The sequence below is a fragment of the Macrotis lagotis genome, chromosome 1, assembly GCF_037893015.1.
Source record: "Macrotis lagotis isolate mMagLag1 chromosome 1, bilby.v1.9.chrom.fasta, whole genome shotgun sequence".
Classification (NCBI taxonomy): Eukaryota; Metazoa; Chordata; class Mammalia; order Peramelemorphia; family Peramelidae; genus Macrotis; species Macrotis lagotis.
In genome coordinates this window covers 734982635-735003912 of record NC_133658.1, presented here as the reverse complement: position 1 = coordinate 735003912, position 21278 = coordinate 734982635, and the positions used below count along the sequence as shown (strand labels likewise).

Sequence of the window (21278 nt, the reverse complement as noted above, 5' to 3'; positions counted from 1 at the left end):
GTTTTTTCCTTAATTTCTTGTGCTGCTTTAAAGTTTTTTTTTAAAGTAGATTTTAAAAAGATGTTATTTGGCAAGAGATTTCAGGGCTGACAATACTTATATCATAGTCTTTTAAATCTTGTTTCATTTTCATTTTAAGTCAGAGCAGACTTTTGTTCTTTAGCCTCCTCTTCAACACCCAGTTAGAGCCACAAAGCATGAATGAGATAGTAGGTGTAAATGAGTAGGAAGGAACCCAATGAGTGTAAGAGGTTTATTGGGGAGTGTCTAGATAAGGAATCTAGACTATCTGTAATTGGTTGATAATGGGAAACACCAGATAAATAAGGAACTTCCCAAAGCCAACAGCTATGTCCACTTAAAATGTACATAAAGTTTGGGCTGAAGTGTAGGGGGTGGACATTAGGATTTTCTTAAATTACTTCAATCTAATTATGTACTAACCTAAGTGACTTATGGGCAGTCAGCCATTCATATCACAGCTGCAAGGAGAGAAAAGAAAATATTTTCTAGGTGCTCAAAAGAGAGTACAAATAGGAGGGAGAAAATAAAAAGATCAAACCTGTGAGAACTAGATTAGATGACCTCCAAGGTTCCTATTAGCTTTGAATCTATGATCCTTTGATCCATATCCCTATCAGAACTTATCATTTGAAGCAAGAATGGACATGAGAAATATGGACAAATCAATAACATGTTTCTTTTATCTTTCATTTTTAACTTAAGGCTTTTTGTACATTGACTCAAACCTCTCATTCCAAAGTTCATAAAAGATTTTTTTCCCCCATGGAGTATTACCATATATTTGCATTATATAGGAAAGCAAAAGGCCTTAACAAAAGGAATTTTTTTAAAGAAGTAAAACCAATGTGATTCCCAGGGCTTTAATCATTTATTTTTAAAGAAACATGTAACATTCTATAATAACAACATATCCTATTCTTCTATCTATTAAGAAATTTATTTTTATATAGAATTGCCATATCCTGGCAATAAACTCACTAGAGAATCATCAAGCTAAAATATTTCAGTTAAGATGGGTAAAACATTAGCTAATGATCTAACATTTGGTTTTATACAACTTTATCAGGAGACAATGAAAAGAGTTGTTTCTGCAATTTTTTTTTAATATCTGTATCTACCATTGCAGGGAAATCCATTCAAGATCATAAAATAATGCATACTCTAATTATTAAAGCTAAGAGGATTATTAGTTGGCTGCCAAAAAGCTAAGCAAACCTACTCCAAGTTCATACAAACTTATAGAACACCAAACTTGGACACAGGGAGAACTGTGTTAAAATATAACCTCTGGTATTTAATAGAAATGTGACCTTGGCAAAAATGAACCTTTCACCACCTCCATTTTTCATTTTAAAATGGCCTGTGATGAAAATTAAGTAACATAACATTTGTAGAGTGTTTTGTGAACTTTAGGGCAACTGGGTGGAGTATTAGATAGAGTGCTAGACCTGGAATCAGGAAGATACTTCCTAGCTGTTTGATCCTAGGCAAGTCATTCAGTCTCACTTGCTCAGTTTCCTCATCTATAAAATGAGCTGGAGAAGGAAATGGGAAACTACTCCATTATCTTTGACAAGAAAATCCCAAATGGGGTTATGAAGAGTAGGACATGACTGAAAAAAAATTGACTGCATTGGGATTGGCAAGTAGCAAATTATATATAACTATATATTTATATATATATATATATAGTTATATATAATTGTAGCAAAAAACTGGAAATAGAGTAGATGCCCTGAAATCTCTTGCCAATCTTAAAGTATCATTACTAATGTTAACTGCCTGACCTGTAATCAGGTAGACCAGAGTTCAAATGTGGCCTTACTTACACTTACTAGCTGTGTAACCCTGGGCAAATCCTTTAATCTCTATATACCTCAGTTTCCTCACCTGTAAAATGGGGATAATAATGACACCTCTCTCCCAAAGTTTTTGTGAGGATCAAATGAGATAATTATCTTAAAACACATAAAACAGGCCTGGCACATAGAAGAGAAATATAAATGCTAACTATTTTATTATCATCATCATCATCATCATCATTATCACTACCACCTCTCTGAAATGGATGACTTGATTTCTTCTTTATGGATTTATTCATTCGTTCATTCCCTCATTTATTTGTTTTACTGTTTTCCCAGAAGAAAAGGCAGGAATTCTCAAGATTCATTTACTTTCAGTACAGATAAAAATGAGAGGCCCTTTTTTTGCCAAATCCTTGTGCCTGGGCAACCCCCACCACTGCCATAAAGCTACATTTCTTTGCATATGGCATCTATACTCACAAATGAGGGGCCTTCACAGGAGTAGGACATCCAGCTTGACTTTGGTTTTTGGGAGAGCTGTCACTTTGCTTAGTTGCGAACCAAGTTGGTTTTGGACTTCAGAGTAGGTAGAGTCTGCTTACGATATCATTTAATAGCTAAGGGGCAATATGTTCTTTGTCACAGAAACTGACCTATGAATGGACCCCAGGCCTTTGATCTACAATGTATTTACTATTCTAGCAGCATCCTGGAATCAGTTTGATAACAAAACCTGAGCATATCTGGATATATTTAAGTAAACTTACTGATCACACACACACATACACACACACACACACACTCATTCAGGACACTTAACCAGAAACAAAGCCTGCACAGAATAATGGCAAGAGCACTGAAAAAAATGGATATAGATGCCAGAGTCTGTTCATTCAAAGACAGTGTGGCTCACATAGGCACCACATGCAGGCTTGAGTTTTTGCCACTTACTGTTCAGAGTTTGCCTGACTTCAGGCACCTTTGGGAGCTAGAAGGCATGTATACATTAACTAGATGTCCCTACATATTGGTCTGGAAATAGAGATGCATAAATTATTTTTTTCTTCCTCTATACAGGTGAGGAAGTCAAGAGAATAGCAAATGCACTAGGAAAAAAGATCTGTCTCCCATTCTATTAACTGGATGCTTAGAATGGTCCCTAAAACCATGGTAAGAAGTTCATATTCTCCAAAAATGATGGCAACACAAATATTACCAATTCTCATATGTATCCATATTTAGCACAGGGGCACATTATGATTCCAAAACATGCTCACATTATTTCAAGATATTAGAATGACTTCTTTGCTACAAATATTTTTATATCAACAAGTTATTTCACTGAGATTATTTAAATTTACTCATGGTTTAAACCATTCTCAACTTTCTAAACCCTCTGCCAAAAGTTCATCTCTTCAGAGAACATGTCTCTTTCCTTACCTCAATAATATAAAGCACCACATTCTTGTAGAAGCAATATAAGATGCATTTGGTCACTCGATTGTAACTCCAGGCTCCATGAACCAATAGAAGCTTTTCCAAGTAGGCAAACTGAGAGAGAGAAGTAGAAATAACAGTCAATTAAAAAAGCTAAGAGTTTATCATTTCATAATATAAATTATTCAATGGCATTCTGAAAGATCTCAGACCTCTCACTGCTAGATCTGAAGTTTTCCTTTTGTGTAGAAGGCTACAAGATCAGCAAATTGCAATTCACTTCAGGATAGGACAGGGGATGCAGTGTTCATCCCAGGGTACAATAACTTGCCCAGTTAAACTAAAACCACTATTTAATCTCCATTTTAGGAGAGCACTTAAAGCATTTAATATCTTTGCCTTAAAGCTGCCACAGGCTGCTAGGGCTATCATTTGCATAGTTTAAGTGACTGGGTTTGGAGACCTTCATCACTAGAAGAGGGATTAAATACTCAGTCTTTAACAAGGACATTTTAGAAAGAATGGAATGTTCCAATTCATCCACTTTCTGTTCAACCTAGGACAAATGAAAACATTTCTGCCTTAGTTTTCCTACCCCAAGAAATAGAGATTCTTCTCTCTCCTAGAGGACTAAATCTTCAAGAAATACCACACCTATGTAAGGTCAAAAGAATGAATGAATTAATGATTTAAAAATAAATAAATGATTATCCCCAATTTCCACTTTCTTTGCCTTAACATGAAACCACAGGTCTAGCAAATTAGGAAGTAATATAGATGAACTTATTTACAATAAAGTGACAGGGTGATAATAATAATAATCCCATGTTTTTTAAATCAAGGATACTAGCATTTTGAAAGAGGCCTGAAGGGTCTCTGAAGGGAAAGGGTAACGTTAAACACAAAAGTATAAAATCTCAGCTTGGTACAGGAGACTTTCTTGCCATCCTTTCATCACTCTCATATGGACAAACTATTTATCCTTAAGACTGACAGGCTTGTTCCTTTCCTTTCCACTGCATGGAAAAATCTTAAGGATGAGCATGGGTGGGGGGGGCAGAAGTATCACTTTCATGTTCTTAGGGTCTTAAAGTGTGTTTTAGCATGAATATATTAAGTCTAAGTAATTTCACTATCCCTATAACAATTTTATAATCTTATTTATACTTTACACAGAGTCCTCCAATTCCTCTTTTATTTTCCTGAAACTAAAAACCTTAATCTCCCTACTTCTGAGCTGAGGGTCAAGAGGACTCTGTCTCAGTCAATTGCTGTGGGCAGTACAGGAGTACAGTGTAGTTCAAATCCCCATTATGTACTTAGAAGTAGCAATCAGGTTATATTTGACAGTCTGTGAATATTAAAAAAATTCAGTGAATATTGTGAACCTTTTATTAGTTTGGATTTACTGCTAAAATGCAATTTAAAAAATATACTGTTTATTTTCCAATTATATGCAAAGACTGTTTTCAACATTCATACTTTTGCAAGCTTTTTGAATACCACGATTTTCTACATCCTTCTTTCTCTCACCCCCTCCCCATGGCAGCAAACAATCTGATATAGATTGTATATGTACAATCATGTTTAACATATTTCTATTTTATTCATGTTGTGAAAGAAGAATTAGAATTAGAGGGGAAAAACCATGAGACAGAAAGAAAAAACATAAAAGAAATTTAAAAAAGTGAACAATCATGCTTTGCTCTGCAATCAGAATCCATAGTTTCTTCTTTGAATGTAGATGGCAGTTTGCTTAAAGGTACTCTCAGGATTGTCCTTGTACTACTGAGAGAAGCTGCTTCTGCCTTAGTTGATATCTCACAGTGTTACTGGTAATGTGTATAATGTTCTTTTGGTTTGCTCACTTCATTTAGCATTAGTTTATACAAGTCTTTCCATGTTTTTCTAAAGTCAGGTCTCTCATGATTTCTTACAGAACAATAGTACTTCATAATATTCATGTTCCAGAGTTTGTTCAGTCATCCCGTAATTGATGGAAATTATAAGGAGTATTTCACAAAATTTCACAAATACATCCACTAGTTAACTTTAGCATTATAATCTCTTTCTCCTTTCTTACTCCTTTTAATTAGATCTACTTTTACTTTTTTTATTTTTTTAAGGTTTTTGCAAGGCAAAAGGGGTTAAGTGCCTTGCCCAAGGCCACACAGCTAGGTAATTATTAAGTGTCTGAGGCTGGATTTGAACTCAGGTACTCCTGACTCCAGGACAGGTGATCTATCCACAGCACCACCTAGCCACCCCACTAGTTTCACTTTTGCATTGCCTGAGATGAGGATTGCTACCCTGCCTTTTTTAACCTCAGTTCAGTATAATATTTTTGCTCCAGCCTTTAACCTTTTCCCCTCCATGTAATTAGCTGCTTTGAATGTGTTTCTTGTAAATAAAATATTGTAGGTTTCTCATTTTTGATTTGCTTCCATTTTATGGGAGAGTTCATCCCTTCCATTCACAATTAAGATTACCAATTCTGTATTTCCCTCCATCTTATCTTTAACTTCTTTGTACTTTCTCTCTCCTTTCCCTTTATCCCTCTTCACCAATATTTTGCTTCTGACTTCTGCCTCTCAACCTTCCCTTCCTTCTATCAGCCCTTTTTTCTTTCCCCTTTCACTTTACTTTTTTTACTTTTATTTTAGCTTTAACTTTACCTTTACTTTTCCCTCCCCTTCTCCTTTCTTTCCCTTTCCCCCTCCCACTTTTCCCCTGAAGGATAGGATAAATTTCTACACTCAATTGGGAATGTATTTTATTCCCTTTTTGGGCCAAATCTATGGAGAGTAAGAGTTACTCAGTGCTCATACCCTCCTTTCCTTTCTGTTACTATATAGTAGGTCATTTGAGCTTCATCATGTGGTATTATTTATCCTCTAATACTTTTTTCTCCTGTTATAATCCTCTTTTCATGCCTTGTTTTATTCCTGTCTTATACCCACACCCTCTGTCAAAGTATACTCCTTTTATCTGTACTGATAGAAGTACAATTTTCAAGGGTTAATTGATTGAATAATTGATTTATAATGTTCATCACATCCTAATCACTTCATATTGACACTCTGTCCAAATACTGTCCCCTCAACTGTCCCATTAGAAATACAATTCTCAAGACTCAGAAGCATCACCAAATAATAATTTATACTGACACCCTCTTTTTAAGCACTCTCCCTTTAACTGACCTAATAGAAATACAACCCACAAGAATTAAAAATTTGATCACATTGTGATATATCAATTTCTATCCACACCCTCTGAATAAGTATGCTACTTTTAAACTGTTCAAAGAGAAATACAATTCTCTAGAGTTACAAGTATTGTCTTCCCATGTAAGGATGTAGACAATTTAGTCTCATTGACTATCATTTTCCCCCAATCCATTTACCATTTTTACACATCTTTTGAGTCTTGTAGTTGAAGATCAAATTTTCTGTTTGGTTCTGATCTTTTTATCAGATAAGTTTGAAAGTCATCTATTATGTGGAAAATCCATCTTTTTCCCTGAAAGAATATGCTTAATTTTGCAGGGTAGTTGATCTTGCTGTAATTCAAGCTTCTTTGCCCTTTGGAATATCAAATTCTAGGTCCTCTGATCCTTTAATCTTGAAGTTGTTAAGTCTTGGGTAATTCTGACTGTTGTGTCTCTCTAGTATTTAAATTGCTTCTTTTTTGGCTGCTTATAGTATTTTCTCCTTTAGCCAAGAATTATGAAACTTGGCTATAATATTCCTTGGAGTTTTTATTTTGGGGTCTCTTTCTGGGGTGATCAATAGATTCCTAAAAGGACTATTTTATCTTCTTGATATAGGATATTAGAGCCATTTCCATGATAATATCCTGAAAAATATTGCCCAGGCTCTATTTTCTAATTGTGGCTTTCTCAGTTAGACCAATAATTTGTAAATTATATCTCCTGAATGTATTTTCCAAGTTGGTTGCTTTTCCCAAGAGGTACTTTACATTTTCTTTCTTTTTCAGTCTTTTAGTTTTGTCTGATAGAATCTTGGTATTTCATAGAGTCACTAGTTTCCATTTTTCCAATTCTAATTTTTAAGGTTTTTATTTTCTTCAGTTAGGTTTTGCATTTCCTTTTCCAGTTGGTTTTATTTTTTGATGAGTTATATTCCTTTTCTAGTTGACCATTTTTATTTTTAAAGTTGATTTCTTTTTCCATTTTGGTCAGTTTTACTTTTAAAGTTATTATTTTTTTTAATTTTTCATAATTCTCCTGCATGATTCTCATTTATTTTCTCCATTTTTCTTTTTGTCTTCTTTGCTTTTGAAAATCCTTCTTGAGTTTTTACAAAAGGTCTTTTTGGATTTGGGACCAATTTATAAACTCTTTTGAGTAGCTATTTTGTCACTACTTTCCTCTTCTGAGATTGTGGTTTTTACTTTTTTTTATAATAAGTGCTTTGTTTTTTGTTTTGTTTTGTTTTATTTTGTTTTTGCTCATTTTGATAAGAGACAAAGGGAGTATAGTCCCAAGTTTTTTGTGCTGAGGCCAGGGTCCCCTTGCTTAAGGTGTTGCCTATGTTTCATTTGCTAGCAGTTTGTATTGGGGTAGCCTTTTGCACCAGCATTCCCAGGGCTTGAACTTTTTCTTCTGAGTGGGAGGTTGAGACACTCATTGATAAATAACTAGCTTGCTGAGTCTGAAACTGAGCTGTGCTGTGGATAAGAACCTCCAGCTGGTTTCCTAGTTCTCCTGTGTATGAGGGGTTATACACTCCCCTTTTACCCACACAAGACAGACTTTTATTGAAATTCTTCCACATCATCTTGAGTTGAGAACTTGTTTCACATTTGTTTTTGTGGGTTCTGTAGCTTTAGGGACTGTTTAGAGGCTTCATTTAAGCTTGGTTAGGGAAAAACTCTGGGAGCTTCTAGCATTGAGTCACTGTCTTGCCTCTGCCAATGTAATTTTTATTTTTTTAAATAAAAAGAAGTTCTGGATTCCAGACAATATAAGAAAGAGGAGGAAGTATGTAGGCTATGATGTGTTCTCCAAGGATAATATGGAGGGAGAGGTGCTTCTATCTATTGTGAGACCATATACTCATGAGCTATTGCCAAATATCTATATATTGCACAGTACCTTAGTATCTTACTTGATACAGAAATGCCATGAGTAGGCACATATGGAAAAATAAACGCTCCATAAAGGCTCATTAAGGATTCCAAGGGAGAATAGGGAATCATAAAATAACTACCTAAAACAAATATAAAGGAAGTTTGCTTTTGATCCAGACCTCTGACACTAAACATCAATGAGCAAAGAGAACATCTGCTTTAGTCATCTCTAATGTCACAATTTTTAGCTTTGTAATGATTTACCTTTGGGGAAAAATACTAAATCAAAATTCTAGTTTTCTTGAGGTCCTTTAAAAACATTAAGAAAGTAGGGAGTTAAAGAGATCAAAGAAAAGGAGAAAGGATCTATTTGTATAAAAATATTCATAGCAGCTCTTTTTGTGTGGCAAAGAATTGGAAATTCAGGGAATGGCCATCAGTTGGGGAATTGGCTAAACAAGTTGTGGTATAGGATTGTGATGGAGTGCTAGTGTGCTGTAAAAAATGATGAATAGGATGTTTTCTGAAAAACCTGGAAAGACTTATATGAACTCATGAAAAGGGAAGTAAGCAGAATTAGGAAAACATAGTTAACAGCAATATTGTAATCATGATTAGCTCTGAAAGACTCAGCTACTCTACTCTAATCAAGACAATGACCCCCCCCATTTCAAAGGACCCATGAAGAAAAGTGCTATCCATCTCTAGAGAAAGAAGTGAATTCTGACTGCAGATTGAAGCATACTTTAAAAAAAACCCTCTATTTTTATTGTTTTGTTTGTTTCTTTCTTTTTCAGTATGGTTAATATGAAAATATATTTTGTAAGACTCCAAAAAACAGGGAGGGGGATGACTCTCTTTAGTCCGGGATCTCTCTCTCTCTCTCTCTCTCTCTCTCTCTCTCTCTCTCTCTCAAAGCATAGGTTAGAGGAATAATGCTACTTTTATTTATATAGTAATAAAGACAGCAAGTAAAGTTGTGTACCACTAGAAGGGAGATTGGAAAGAAAGGGGAGCTCTCCTTCTGGGGTGGTAGTAGTGGTCAAAGTATAGATACAGAAAGTTTAGAAAGAGTAGTATTTCCACCTGTGGGACAACATATACACATATATTCACACATAAATACATATATACATACATACATTCATACATATACTGAGAGATAAAGTCAAGGTTAGCCTTTGGCAAAACTGTAAAGCAGACAAATGTTGTCTTCAGGGTCTTTCCATCCCTTCCTTTCCTAGACTGAAGCAATCTATGTTCTCCTCAACTTTCTCTTACTTATAGTTACTTTTAGGAAAGAAGTTAAAAGTATTCCTTTTCACAGGGATCTTTTATATTATAAAAGTTGGTCAAATAAATTTATCTCCAAAAGTAGACATAGAATTTCATAGGATCACAAATTTTGAATTGAATGAGACCTTAAGAGATCATTTAGTCGATTCCCTCTTTTTACTAATGATGAAACTGAGGCAGGATGATTTGTCCAAGGTCACAGAGAGAAGTAATAGAGCCCCAATTTGAAATAAGATGACTCCTGGTTCACGACTTTTTCTACTCTATCAATACATGTGGCAGAGTTGGGGGAGACTGGAATTTTTGAGGGCAAAACTAATCTATCTACTTATAAAGCTAGTGCTAAAGTTAGTCCTAAATTTCAGAAGAGGCTATTCTTCAATTACATGCAGTTGATTACAACTACAGCAAGAAAATCAAAAGGCATGACATCCCTCTACCTTCTATACAGTGTTTAAGTCTGAAGAAAGAACTACTCAAAATTCTGTGTCTCTTCTTGTTAATATTTCATCTTGCTAAATCTTTCATTCATGCTAAATCTACTTCCTAGACATTATTAAGTAATGATAGATAATTATCCAGATTGCCCATGAACTCCCATGAGATTCCCTTCTAGTCCAATGATTCTATAACTCAAATATTTAGTAATTCAGGGTCCATAACATTTAGTCTCTGATATAGTATAGGAAAGCAAGACTTCCAAAAGCTTTTTTGTTTTTAAAAATTAACTCCGAAAAGGTGGTATGTAATAGATTATATGTAATCTGGCAGTCACCCTGAGCATGCACATAATTGTTATTCTCTAGGATGGCTCCTATATTCTGACTTCAGGCAAACTACCTAATACTTCTGGACCTGAGTTTCATGTCTGCACAATCAGAGCGTTAATTCAAAGAGGGATTTGAGGATTTGATCTTCACTAAAGAGTATGACTTTTCCTATGTTGCTCAGACCATAAGGATTTCTCTGTGGGATTTCAAGACATTTCCTCATCCCAGGGTTCTTGAGGAAGACGAACGTTTATACCTGGGAATTGCTTTAGATTCTTCATTGTATCACTTTATGTCCCTTTAAGAACAAAGCATGGAGGGAAGAATGGTTTTATTACAAATACTGATGCTGATTCAAAGTATGATGTCTTCTGAAAGTCTTTCATCACTATAGAATCAGGGTTCTCCAATAATAATTACCATCATCATCAGATCTAACATTTACAAAGAGCTTATTATATGTCAGCACTGAGCTAAGCTCTTTACAATTACTATCTCATTTGATCTTCACAACAACACTGGGAAGTGGGTACTATTATTATCCCTGTTGAACAGTTACGGAAACAGAGAAATAAAGGCTAAATGACTTGAACAGGGTCCACTTCTAAATGCACAAGGCTGGATCTGAACTCAGATCTTCTTAACGCCAGTCCTGGCACTCTGTTCACTATAGCACCACCAAACTGATCAATCAACTAATAATAGAAGGAAATTTATTTCTTTATAACAATATATTACATTATCTATGTCTGGGATAAAAACGAAACTCCCAACTACTTTCCCTACACTTCATTACTTCTTACTGTTACTCACTCACTTTGTGCTTGGGCCAACTTGGCCTTCTGAATGTTCCTTCTGTATGACTTTATGGGGTAATAGTCCCCATGTTTGCAGGCTACATCCCCTTCTTACCTCCGCCTCTTAAAATCTCATCTTCAGGGGCAGGTAGATGGCACAGTAGATAGAGCACCAGACCTGGAGTCAGGACTTGAGTTCAAATCTGGTCTCAAACACATAATCATTGCCCAGCTGTATGAACTTGGACAATCACTTAATCCTATTGCCTTAAATAAATTTTTTAAAAAAAATCTCACCTTTAGGGCTTGTTGATGCCTTTCCTGATCCCCACTGGCACTATAACCTTTAATTCTAGTGTCTAGCACATAGTAGATATTTAATAAAATACCTGCTCATGATGGATGACCTAAACCATGGTCTAAACCCCTAGGAGTAATGGATGATTCTTTTTGTCTCTTGGACATTACCAAGTAATAGATCAAGGCATTTTTTTTCAGTCTGACTTGGTAATGACTGCATTAAACATGTGGGATATTTTCAGTATGGGGCTTCTAGTTTAGAGGAATACACAGGGTGGTCTTCACTTGTGTATATGGTTATAAATATACTGCTGTTAAACATATATATATATATATATATATATATATATATATATATATATATATATATATATATATATATATATTTCTGTTAAACATGAAGTTGTTCAAATCCAAATGAAAAAGAGCTCATGAAGGCAACAACTAAACTAAAAGCTTCCCTGGCTACCTGTACTGAAAACTGAAATGAACATATGAAACTACCCTGGAATGACAAAGAAGAAACAGTGGCCTGGGAAGGGATTGTGTATGGAACAAACAAAGCAAGAAAATACCATAGAGTTAACTGGGAGAATATGGCTATTATGGATACCAAGAGATACTAGTTAAACTGAGCTGCAAATGTGGGTGGGAGTAGGATTATTATTAGCAAGGCTGTAGACCTAGCCGTCATGGATGGCGCCTCTCCCTGATGACAGAACAATGTGACAAGGTCCACAGCTGGCCAAGAGAAACTTAAGCTGTAGGAAAGAGTGTTTCAAACTATGTTAAGATCAAAACCAAAGAGAAACTCAGATGCCCTGTGGTATCATTTTTAGATGGCAAGCCTCAAAAGAGGCAGCAGAAATTCTACGGGATGTCACCGGGGCGTCTACACAGCTGACATCTCTGTCAACAGGCCACAGCAGCTGCTCCTTCATGCTTCTGACCTGTGCAATGGCATAATCGGAGGAGTTTGTTGCCTGCATGCCCTCATTCCCACTGATCCCCACGCCAACATGAGCAGTCTGGATCATCCCCACGTCGTTGGCACCGTCCCCGATGGCCAGGGTGATGGCTTTCACGTGCTTCTTAACCATGTCAACAACTTCAGACTTCTGCAAGGGAGATACTCTGGAAAGGAGGACAGAGAGAAAATTCCAGTCAGCCCTCAGCACACCACTGCATGCATCTTTCCAAAAAGGACAGCTGTAATCTACATTTAGCTGCATGATGAGGGCAGTTATTGGAAAGTTTCCTAATTTGATACTTAAGCTTTAATGCCTATGCCAAAAGAGGCTTTAGAAAAACACCAGTAGCTTCTCCAACTTTACCGAGGAAGCACATCACACCAGGCCCAGCCAAGACAGGCAGATTTGGCACTGCACTTTCTAGGAGCGGGGGGCTGAACGCCTAGGTTAGAATATAGCCAGTTACAAGGGTCTTAGGGACATGTCTTTCCAATCAATCGGAAGCCCAGGGTCAACAGCCCTTTTGAAAGCTGTGGATCATGCATGTATTCTTTAAGCAAAGAGACAGAAGAAAATGGAGCAATCGGCTCCCCATTACAGAAGGAAGACAGAGCTAGCGGAGCAACAGGAAATGAGAGAGGCCCAGAGAAAAGGGAAGGGGAAAGAGGGAAGAGGAAAACCTCTTCACCTTGCTTTTAAAGAAGATTGGGTCTTAATGGAGCCAGAATAGATTTAAGAAGGCAGAGATCTACTCCTATAGAAATGCAGCTTAAAAGAGAGCTAGGAGAGCATTATGACAGTCTCCATAAATTCAAGTTCTCTCCTTGGTTTACTGAAGTGCAAAACCTTTCCATATAACTCAGGAGGCTGCACCTCATTTTGGTCAAGTTACTGGCATCCTTGACTTCAACTAATTTTCAACTGTGCATGTGTCTGTGCTCAGATGTGTGTGAGGGGGTAGAGACTGGTAAATCAAACACCTGAATCACTCTTTAAAAGAAGGAAACCAAAGTGGGTGGCCTTTCTGAATTACTCAGAGGGTATCCTGGCAGCACTGACAAGTAAACAGTCTTGGCATTTTATCGCCCTGTGAGTTCCACAAACAAGTTGGAGTCTTGTTCAAAAAAAAAAAAAAAAATCAGGCAGACTCTAATCCTCCACCAAACCCAGCAACAACAAGCCAAAAAAATTAACCATTACAAAAATAGTGAATTTTCAGAGAAGTTACACAACACTCTCATGAATATTATCAGACACCATTTGATACCCTCAAGAGCACTGTTCCCAGCAAATTAACTTATTTGTAAATTTTTTTCAAACATCTAGCAAGATTAAAGGCAGGGAATCTTCGGAGAAGAAAGGAAACTTAGGTTGATCTGTTCCAATTTCTTTATTACTAACTCTGATAAGTGATATTTGACAAATTTTGAATTTCAAGGACAGATTTGAAAATTGTTTTTAAATAGAACTTAGTGAAGTGAATAACTGTGTCACTACCTGACCATGTCTGGGTGACTAAGCAATGGGGTCTAAGGGACTACTTCTGTTAGAAACTAACTGGAGGGAAAGCAAGACAAAGGAGGGATAATGGGGTCTGGAAATACTCTTTTAGCCAAACTCAAAAAGAGTGGAGTAGATAGGGGGCTTCCTAGGAGATGAGAAGCTATTTAGCAGGACTGAGGTAGCTCATTGGAATCTATAGCAACTGAGATCCATAGCATCTCCAATAACCTACAGTCATGCCTAGGCAGCCCTTGCCCTATTCTGCAAATCAAAGACCTGTATGTATCAACAGAAGCAAGTCCAGATTCCTAGATGAGAGGTTTCTATTAGGACTGTTCTGCATTGGACACCAAGTTTAAAGCAATGAAGAAAATTGCCTAATTTGTAGAATTTGATTCTCTCACCATATCTATGTGAGAAGTGAATTATTCTATAAAAAGTTACTTTGGGAAGGTGCATGTGGCTGACTTAAGCTATGGGAGGGAGTAGCAGATGTCTGTTCCCAAAGGCTTAAAGTAAAGGGGAAAGAATCTAACTGGGCTATAAAAAATGATTCCCAGTGTTTTTAAGCATGAAATTCGCATTAAGGATTTATTATACTCTCAGCTGTAATGCACTGGAACAACATAATTCTAGAATACACTGGGGGTTCAAATATTACTTCAAACAGCTAATTTCAATAGAACAGAATAGATATCATTGCTTTTCAACCATTATGGTTAAGTCTAGAGGAAGTCCGTTAACCAATCTCTTTTTTAAATATTAATTTATGACCTGCATTCAAATGATATATTTAATACATATTCCCATTAGACAATATTTAGATATTGGTCTTCAATCTATGATAGCCAGTTTGAGGACACAAACCAGGTTTTTTTTTTGTACTTTCATTAATTATTTTGGTTGATAGTGAAGAAAGACACAAAATGAAGAATACTTAAATATTTTATTTCATCAAGTGAATATCCTGTAAACTTCCCTCCTGATCTGTGAAATGACATAGTAAGTTTTCACTCTATTTTTAAAAAAATGAGACTAATTTATCATTTAGGGGCATCTCTATTACAGATATCTTTCTACCCATGAATTACCTATTGTTACAGATTGAAACACTATATTTAAAGCAACTATGTTAAAAGAACTTTTTGTTGGTGAGACATCCTCAGAGCAAAGTAGGCTTCTATCATATATATATATATATATATATATATATATATATATATATATATATATATATATAAAACTTTTTTTAGGTTTTTTTCCAAGGCAAACGGGGTTAAGTCGCTTGCCCAAGGTCACACAGCTAGGTCATTATTAAGTGTCTGAGACTGGATTTGAACCCAGGTACTCCTGACTCAAGGGCTGGTGCTTTATCCACTGCACCACCTAGCCGCCTCCACTGCGCCACCTAGCCACCCCTCTATTTCCTTACTTTATATGGGTAGGTAGTTCAAGTACTATTTCTAAAAATGTCCTTCATTTTTGAAGAAGACCACAACATTAGGGAGGTGATGCCATGACGAGCATATAAATTGCTAAGTTACCAGCCTCACTTTCTCCTCTAGATCCATCTGGGTTCAGTGGTCAGATATGAATCAGAATGACTGGAGATAGCTCTGGATGCAAGGCAGTCAGGGTTAAATGACTTGCCCAAGGTCACACAGCTAGAAAGTGGCAAATATCTGAGACTAGATTCAAACTCCTGCTCTCCTGATTCCAAGGCCAGTGCTTTATCAATCGCACCACCTAGTTACCTTGCTTCAAGGAGGTAATTGGGTAGTGCAGTAGGCCTGGAGTCAGGAAGATCTGAGTTCAGACTTGAGTTCAGCTCTGGCCTCAGACACTTCCTAGCTACATGATTCTGAGCAAATCACTTTACTTCTGTTTGTCTCAGTTTTCTCAACTCTAAAATGGATATAATAATAGCAAGTTACCTTACAGAGTGATTCTGAGGATTAAATTATAATATTTATAAAGCACAGTGCTTGGCACATAATAGACACTACAAAAATGCTTTGTTCTCACTCCTCATCCCCACCTCAAGGTGAAGGTTAATAAGGAATTAGACTTCAAATTACATGACTGAAGTATAATTCAAAACTGCAAAAATAAAATTCAAGCTCTCTTAGGATTTTCTTGGTAAGCCCAAATGCTCTAAAAGTCCAATTGTTAAAAGATTCTGAGGGGTGCTGGCTAGAAAACATAGTCCGCACAATCAGAATATATTTGTGGAGAAGGATTAGAAATAGCTTGGTGGAGAATTTTATTATTACTATTATTAATAATAAAAAGTAATGATAATAATAGCTAGAATTTATTTGGGTTATACAGTTTGTAAAGTGCTTTACAAAAATCTTATCTTTTGATCCTCCCAACTTAGAGATAAAGAAACAGAGGCACAATGAAATTATATAACTTGTCCAGGGCCACACAGCTAGCAAATGTCTGAAGTCAGATCTTCTTGACTCCATGTCTAACACTCTATTCACTTTGTCACTTAACTACAGACTGAGAGTGGAATAGAGTTAAAAAAATAAAAAAAATTAAGAATGTCATTCTTTTCAAGGTCAATATTTAGTTAACTGTTACATAAATCTTGAAATTTCAAAGGCAGTTTGGTGTAACAAAAACAGAATGTATGCTCAAAAGAGAACGGAATACATTCCTGGCTATGCTCTGTAGCCTTGGGTAGCTTAGTATTCTCATCTTTAAAATGGGGATAGTATAGCTTCTGAACTATTCCCAGAAGATGGGATTTTTATTCTGGTACAGGGTTCAACCAAATGACTCTCCTCCATTAGAAGAAATTCTTCAAATGGAAATTTCAAGATTCTATTCTCAGCCACGCAGTCTTTGTAGCTACTCAAATATTTCAGAGTCACTTTTTTTGGGGTTTTTGCAAGGCAAATGGGGTTAAGTGGCTTGCCCAAGGCCACACGGCTAGGCAATTATTAAGTATCTCAGATTTGAACCCAGGTACTCCTGACTCCAGGGCTGGTGCTTTATCCACTGTGCCACCTAGCGGCCCCTCAGATTCACTTTTGAACTAATACCACAGAAAAAATTTCTTGACTAGAATCTATTTCCAAAATTCCACAAATTGTATTAGGTAGCTTAATTTGTCAATCCCATTCCTATTTAAGTGAGGTAATAAAATTTTAATATAATTTAATATAATTTTAGTCATTCAAAATAAATCCATGTATTCAAAATTCAAATCACACAGGCAAGTACTATAAAAGAAAATACTGCTGGCATCTAGAAGATATTTTAAAATAGGATGTTCTGCTCACTTAAAAAAATTTCAAGTAATTAAATGACTTTCTTTTGAAAATTATCATTGCCACATCAAATTTATTTATTTATTTTTTGCATGGACAGTGGTTTTCAACTTTTTTAGAAACTTGAATTGATTGAATGTTGTCCTTCATAATTGAAGAAGACCATGACATGTGAATGATTACCTGTCATGAGGGGAATGTTGTGCAAAGACATCCTTCTCACTAGCTCTTCCAGAACTGTCTATACCCACAGTCTATTAATATAGGAAACAGGACTATTGATATTATTCACCTGAATACAGTGGTCTTGGCCATTTAGATGTGGCACCTCCCATGTAATCCAGGCACCTTTGTGTTGCCAGGCAGAGTGACAATATGGCATTTTAGCAACAAATTTGTCACACTTGAGGTAAAGCTACCCTGTCTCTGATTGTCTAAATAATCAGTATTGTGCCATTATTTTCATTAATCAAGAACATAAACTAGAGATGTGTAGACAATCAGATACAATTGTAGTTCTGACCATAAATGATGCTGACTAGCAATCTGGTGGTGCTATTCCCACAACCCACTGTGCAACCTCCTGAAAACCAGTCTTTGAGTTCCCCAGGGGAATATGGTAGTGGAGCTGATTGGCATAGATGATTAGGTTAGGCTTTGCCCCAATGTCAAATACTTGTCGACAAAAATTCACCAAACTATTTAGTTGATTGTGAGACAGGCAAGCTCATCACCATAGAAACTAAAAGAAAAAATAACTTATAAAATCATTATATCTTAAATAAAAAGTATGTAGCTATATTGTAAATCTAAAACCTATTACTTCTACTATGCCAAACTTATACAAACATACTTGAAGATATTTCTAAGGCATAATTATTTAGCTATTATTCTAAATCAATTTTAAATTTTCAGGAAAAGTGGAAAAGATAATCAGCAGCTCTATCAGCACTAGGGGGTTGGTTCTGAGGCACTCCCCTACAGGAGGAATAACTGGGATAAGCACAAAATTGGGTTGTTCCTTAAGATGAACATTTATTATTTTGAGGAAGGCATAGAATCAGGAACTCTTGAATAATAGTAGATGACTTTAAAGATGACTGGGCTTCAGGATCAAAACCAAGGGTATTTAGAAGCACCAATGATATAGTGATAGGATAAATAGAGTGATAAGAAGCAATACGTTTTTTACAGTGAAAGATATTTAGTGAGTTAAAATGGTGGATGCCTCTAGAGGAGAGTGAAAGAATAAAAATGCTGGAAAAGCTTAGATTGATAAGATGCCTTAGTTGCCAAATATAACTAGAACTTAATAAATAAGTGAATTTCACCAACATAGCACTAAAAATTACTTCATTAAACTTTGCAAGTCAAGGAGAAATTATCCTTGTAAAGTATGTGAATATAAGTAAGGGTATATATGAGAAATAAGGCAAGGTTATGAGTGATAGCATAATAAAGATGTACAGGACTAGCATATGACCAATGAAACTAGGATTATAGAGTCCTATATTTAGAGTTGAAAGAGCTGTCAGAAACCATTTTGTAAACTTTTCAATTTATAAATGATGAAATTGAGCATCAGATGCTTTCCACTGCAAAGTCATAGAGTAAATAAACATGGGAGTCATCATATGAATCCTGCTTTACTAACTACAAATCAAGTGGTCTTTTCATGAAGTGTCACATTGGCTCTCACTATAAAGCCATATTTCCCTCCATTCTGTTCCTCCCCACTCTCATTTATTTAATTCTCTCTCTCCTTTCTCCCTGTCTCTGCTCAGAGGTTTGTGGTATCTGAGTAACCTCTCCCATGATCCTCCCTCTCTTCTATCACCCATTCCCCCCTCCCCTCCCCTACCCCACTCCCCTTATCCCATCCCTTCATCTCCTTTTCTCTAAGGTAAGATAAATTTCTCTTCCCTATTGAGTGTATATGTTATTTCCTCTCTCAGTCATTTCTGATGAGAATGAAGGTTCACTCATTCCCCCTCGACATCCCCCATTCCACTCCACTGTAAAAGCTTTTTCTCGACTCTTATGTGAAATATCTTAGCCCCTTCTTCTTCTCCTTCCCCTTCCTCCCAGTACCTTTTTTTTTATTATTAATTGCCATCTTTGCCATTATATTCAATTCACTCCTGTGCCTTATATAATGCTCCTTCTAACTGCTCTTATAAATGAGAAGGTTCATATGAGTTATCAGTATCTTCTTCCCATGCAGGAATACAAACAGTTCAATATCATTAAGTTCCTCACAGTTAGTCCTTCTTGTCCACCCTATGCTTCACCTGAGTTCTGTCCTTGGAGATCAAACTTTCTGTTCAGCTCTGGTCATTTCAACAGGAAAGTTTCCAAGTCCCCTGCTTCATTGAATGTCCAACTTTTCCCTTGAAAGGATGCTCAGTTTTGCTGGGTAGCTGATTCTTGGTGATCCCTGGGTCAAGAAGTCTGGAAACCACCCGCCTCTGCCATGGACCTAGGTGCCCTAGGGACCTAGGCACCCTGCGGGCTGTTACTTGAAGACTGGAGCAGGTTTGTTCCAGCTTAGCTGCACTATGGTATGGCTACGCTGTGGCTCTTTCTAACCCCGAGTCCTGGTGAAATAGACTTTTCCTGCGAATCTTCTAAGTTTTCTTGGACTGGGAAATTGTATCACTCAGTCTTTCTGTGGGTTCTGCCCCTCTAAATTTTGACTAGTCATAATTTGATGACTTTTGGAGTTTTTTGGGGAATGAGTTTCCAGAAATTACTGTCATCGTGGCTCCTACAAAAACTTTTGATAAAATATAGTACCCATTCCCATTAAAAATACTAGAGAACATAGGAATAAAGTTGTTTTCCTTAAAATGATAAATAGTATCTATCTAAAATCATTAGTAAGCAGCATATATTATGGGGATAAACTAAAAATATTCCCAATAAGATGAGGAGTGAAACAAGGACATCCATTATTACTACTATTATTCAATATTGTATTGGAAATGTTAGCTTTAGCAATAACAAATGAAGGAATAATAATAGGCAGTGAGGGAAAAAAACTCTCACTCTTTGCAGATGATCTGAAGGTATACTTAGAGAACTCTATAAAATCACCTAAAAACTATTTAAAATGGTAATTTCAGTTGTTGTAGGATATAAGATAAACTCAAATAAATCATCAGAATTTCTACATATTACCAACAAAGCCCAGTAACAAGAGATAGAAAAAGAAATTCCATTTAAAGAAACTGAAGACAACATAAAATACTTGGGAATATACCTCCCAAGACAAACTCAGAATCTATATGAACAAAATTATAAAACACTTTGCACACAAATAAACACAGACTTAAAAAATTGGAAAAATGCCAGTTCTCATGGTTAGCCTGAGTTAATATAATAAAAATGACAATTCTGTCTAAATTAAATTAAATTACTTATTCAGTGCCATGCCAATGAAACTACCAAAAATTATTTTACAGAGCTAGAAAAAAATAGTAAAAAAACTTCATCTTGAGGGACAAAAAGTCAAGAATATCTAGGGAGTTAATGAAAATAATGCAAAAGAAGGTGGCTTTTCCATACCAAATCTAAAACTATATTGTAAAGTAGCAGTACTGTTTGGTATTAGTTAAGAAATAGAGAAGTGGATCAGTGGAATAGATTAGGTACAAAAGAAACAGTAGTAAATGACTAATCTACTGTTTGATAATCCCAAAGACTCTAGTTTCTGGGATAAGAACATGGATATTTGATAAAAAAAAAAACTACTGAGAAAAATGGAAAATATTATAGCAAACACCAGTTACTGACCTACATCTCACACACCCTATATCAAGATCAAAATGGGTACAGGATTTGGACATGAAGAGTGATACCATAAGCCAATTAAGAGAATAAGGAATAGTCAGTTCATCTATCAGATCTGTGGAATAGGAAGAAGTTTACAACCCAAAAAAAGATAGAGACCATAATAAATTACAAAATGGATAACTTCAACCACACTAAATTAAAAAAAACC

The 21278-nt window shown here is 35.9% G+C and overlaps 1 protein-coding gene across 5 annotated transcripts in view; it reads right to left on the bottom strand.

The window, feature by feature from the left end:
• Positions 1-21278, bottom strand: part of ATP8A2 (ATPase phospholipid transporting 8A2) — an 865734-nt gene that overhangs the window by 273274 nt on the left and 571182 nt on the right. For all 5 annotated transcript variants that reach the window (XM_074216189.1, XM_074216185.1, XM_074216187.1 and 2 more), the window contains 2 exons: positions 12471-12654; positions 3270-3380 (listed from right to left, as the gene is read on the bottom strand). In XM_074216189.1, coding sequence (XP_074072290.1) covers positions 3270-3380; positions 12471-12654 — 295 coding nt within the window. The remainder of the gene's footprint in view (positions 1-3269; positions 3381-12470; positions 12655-21278) is intronic.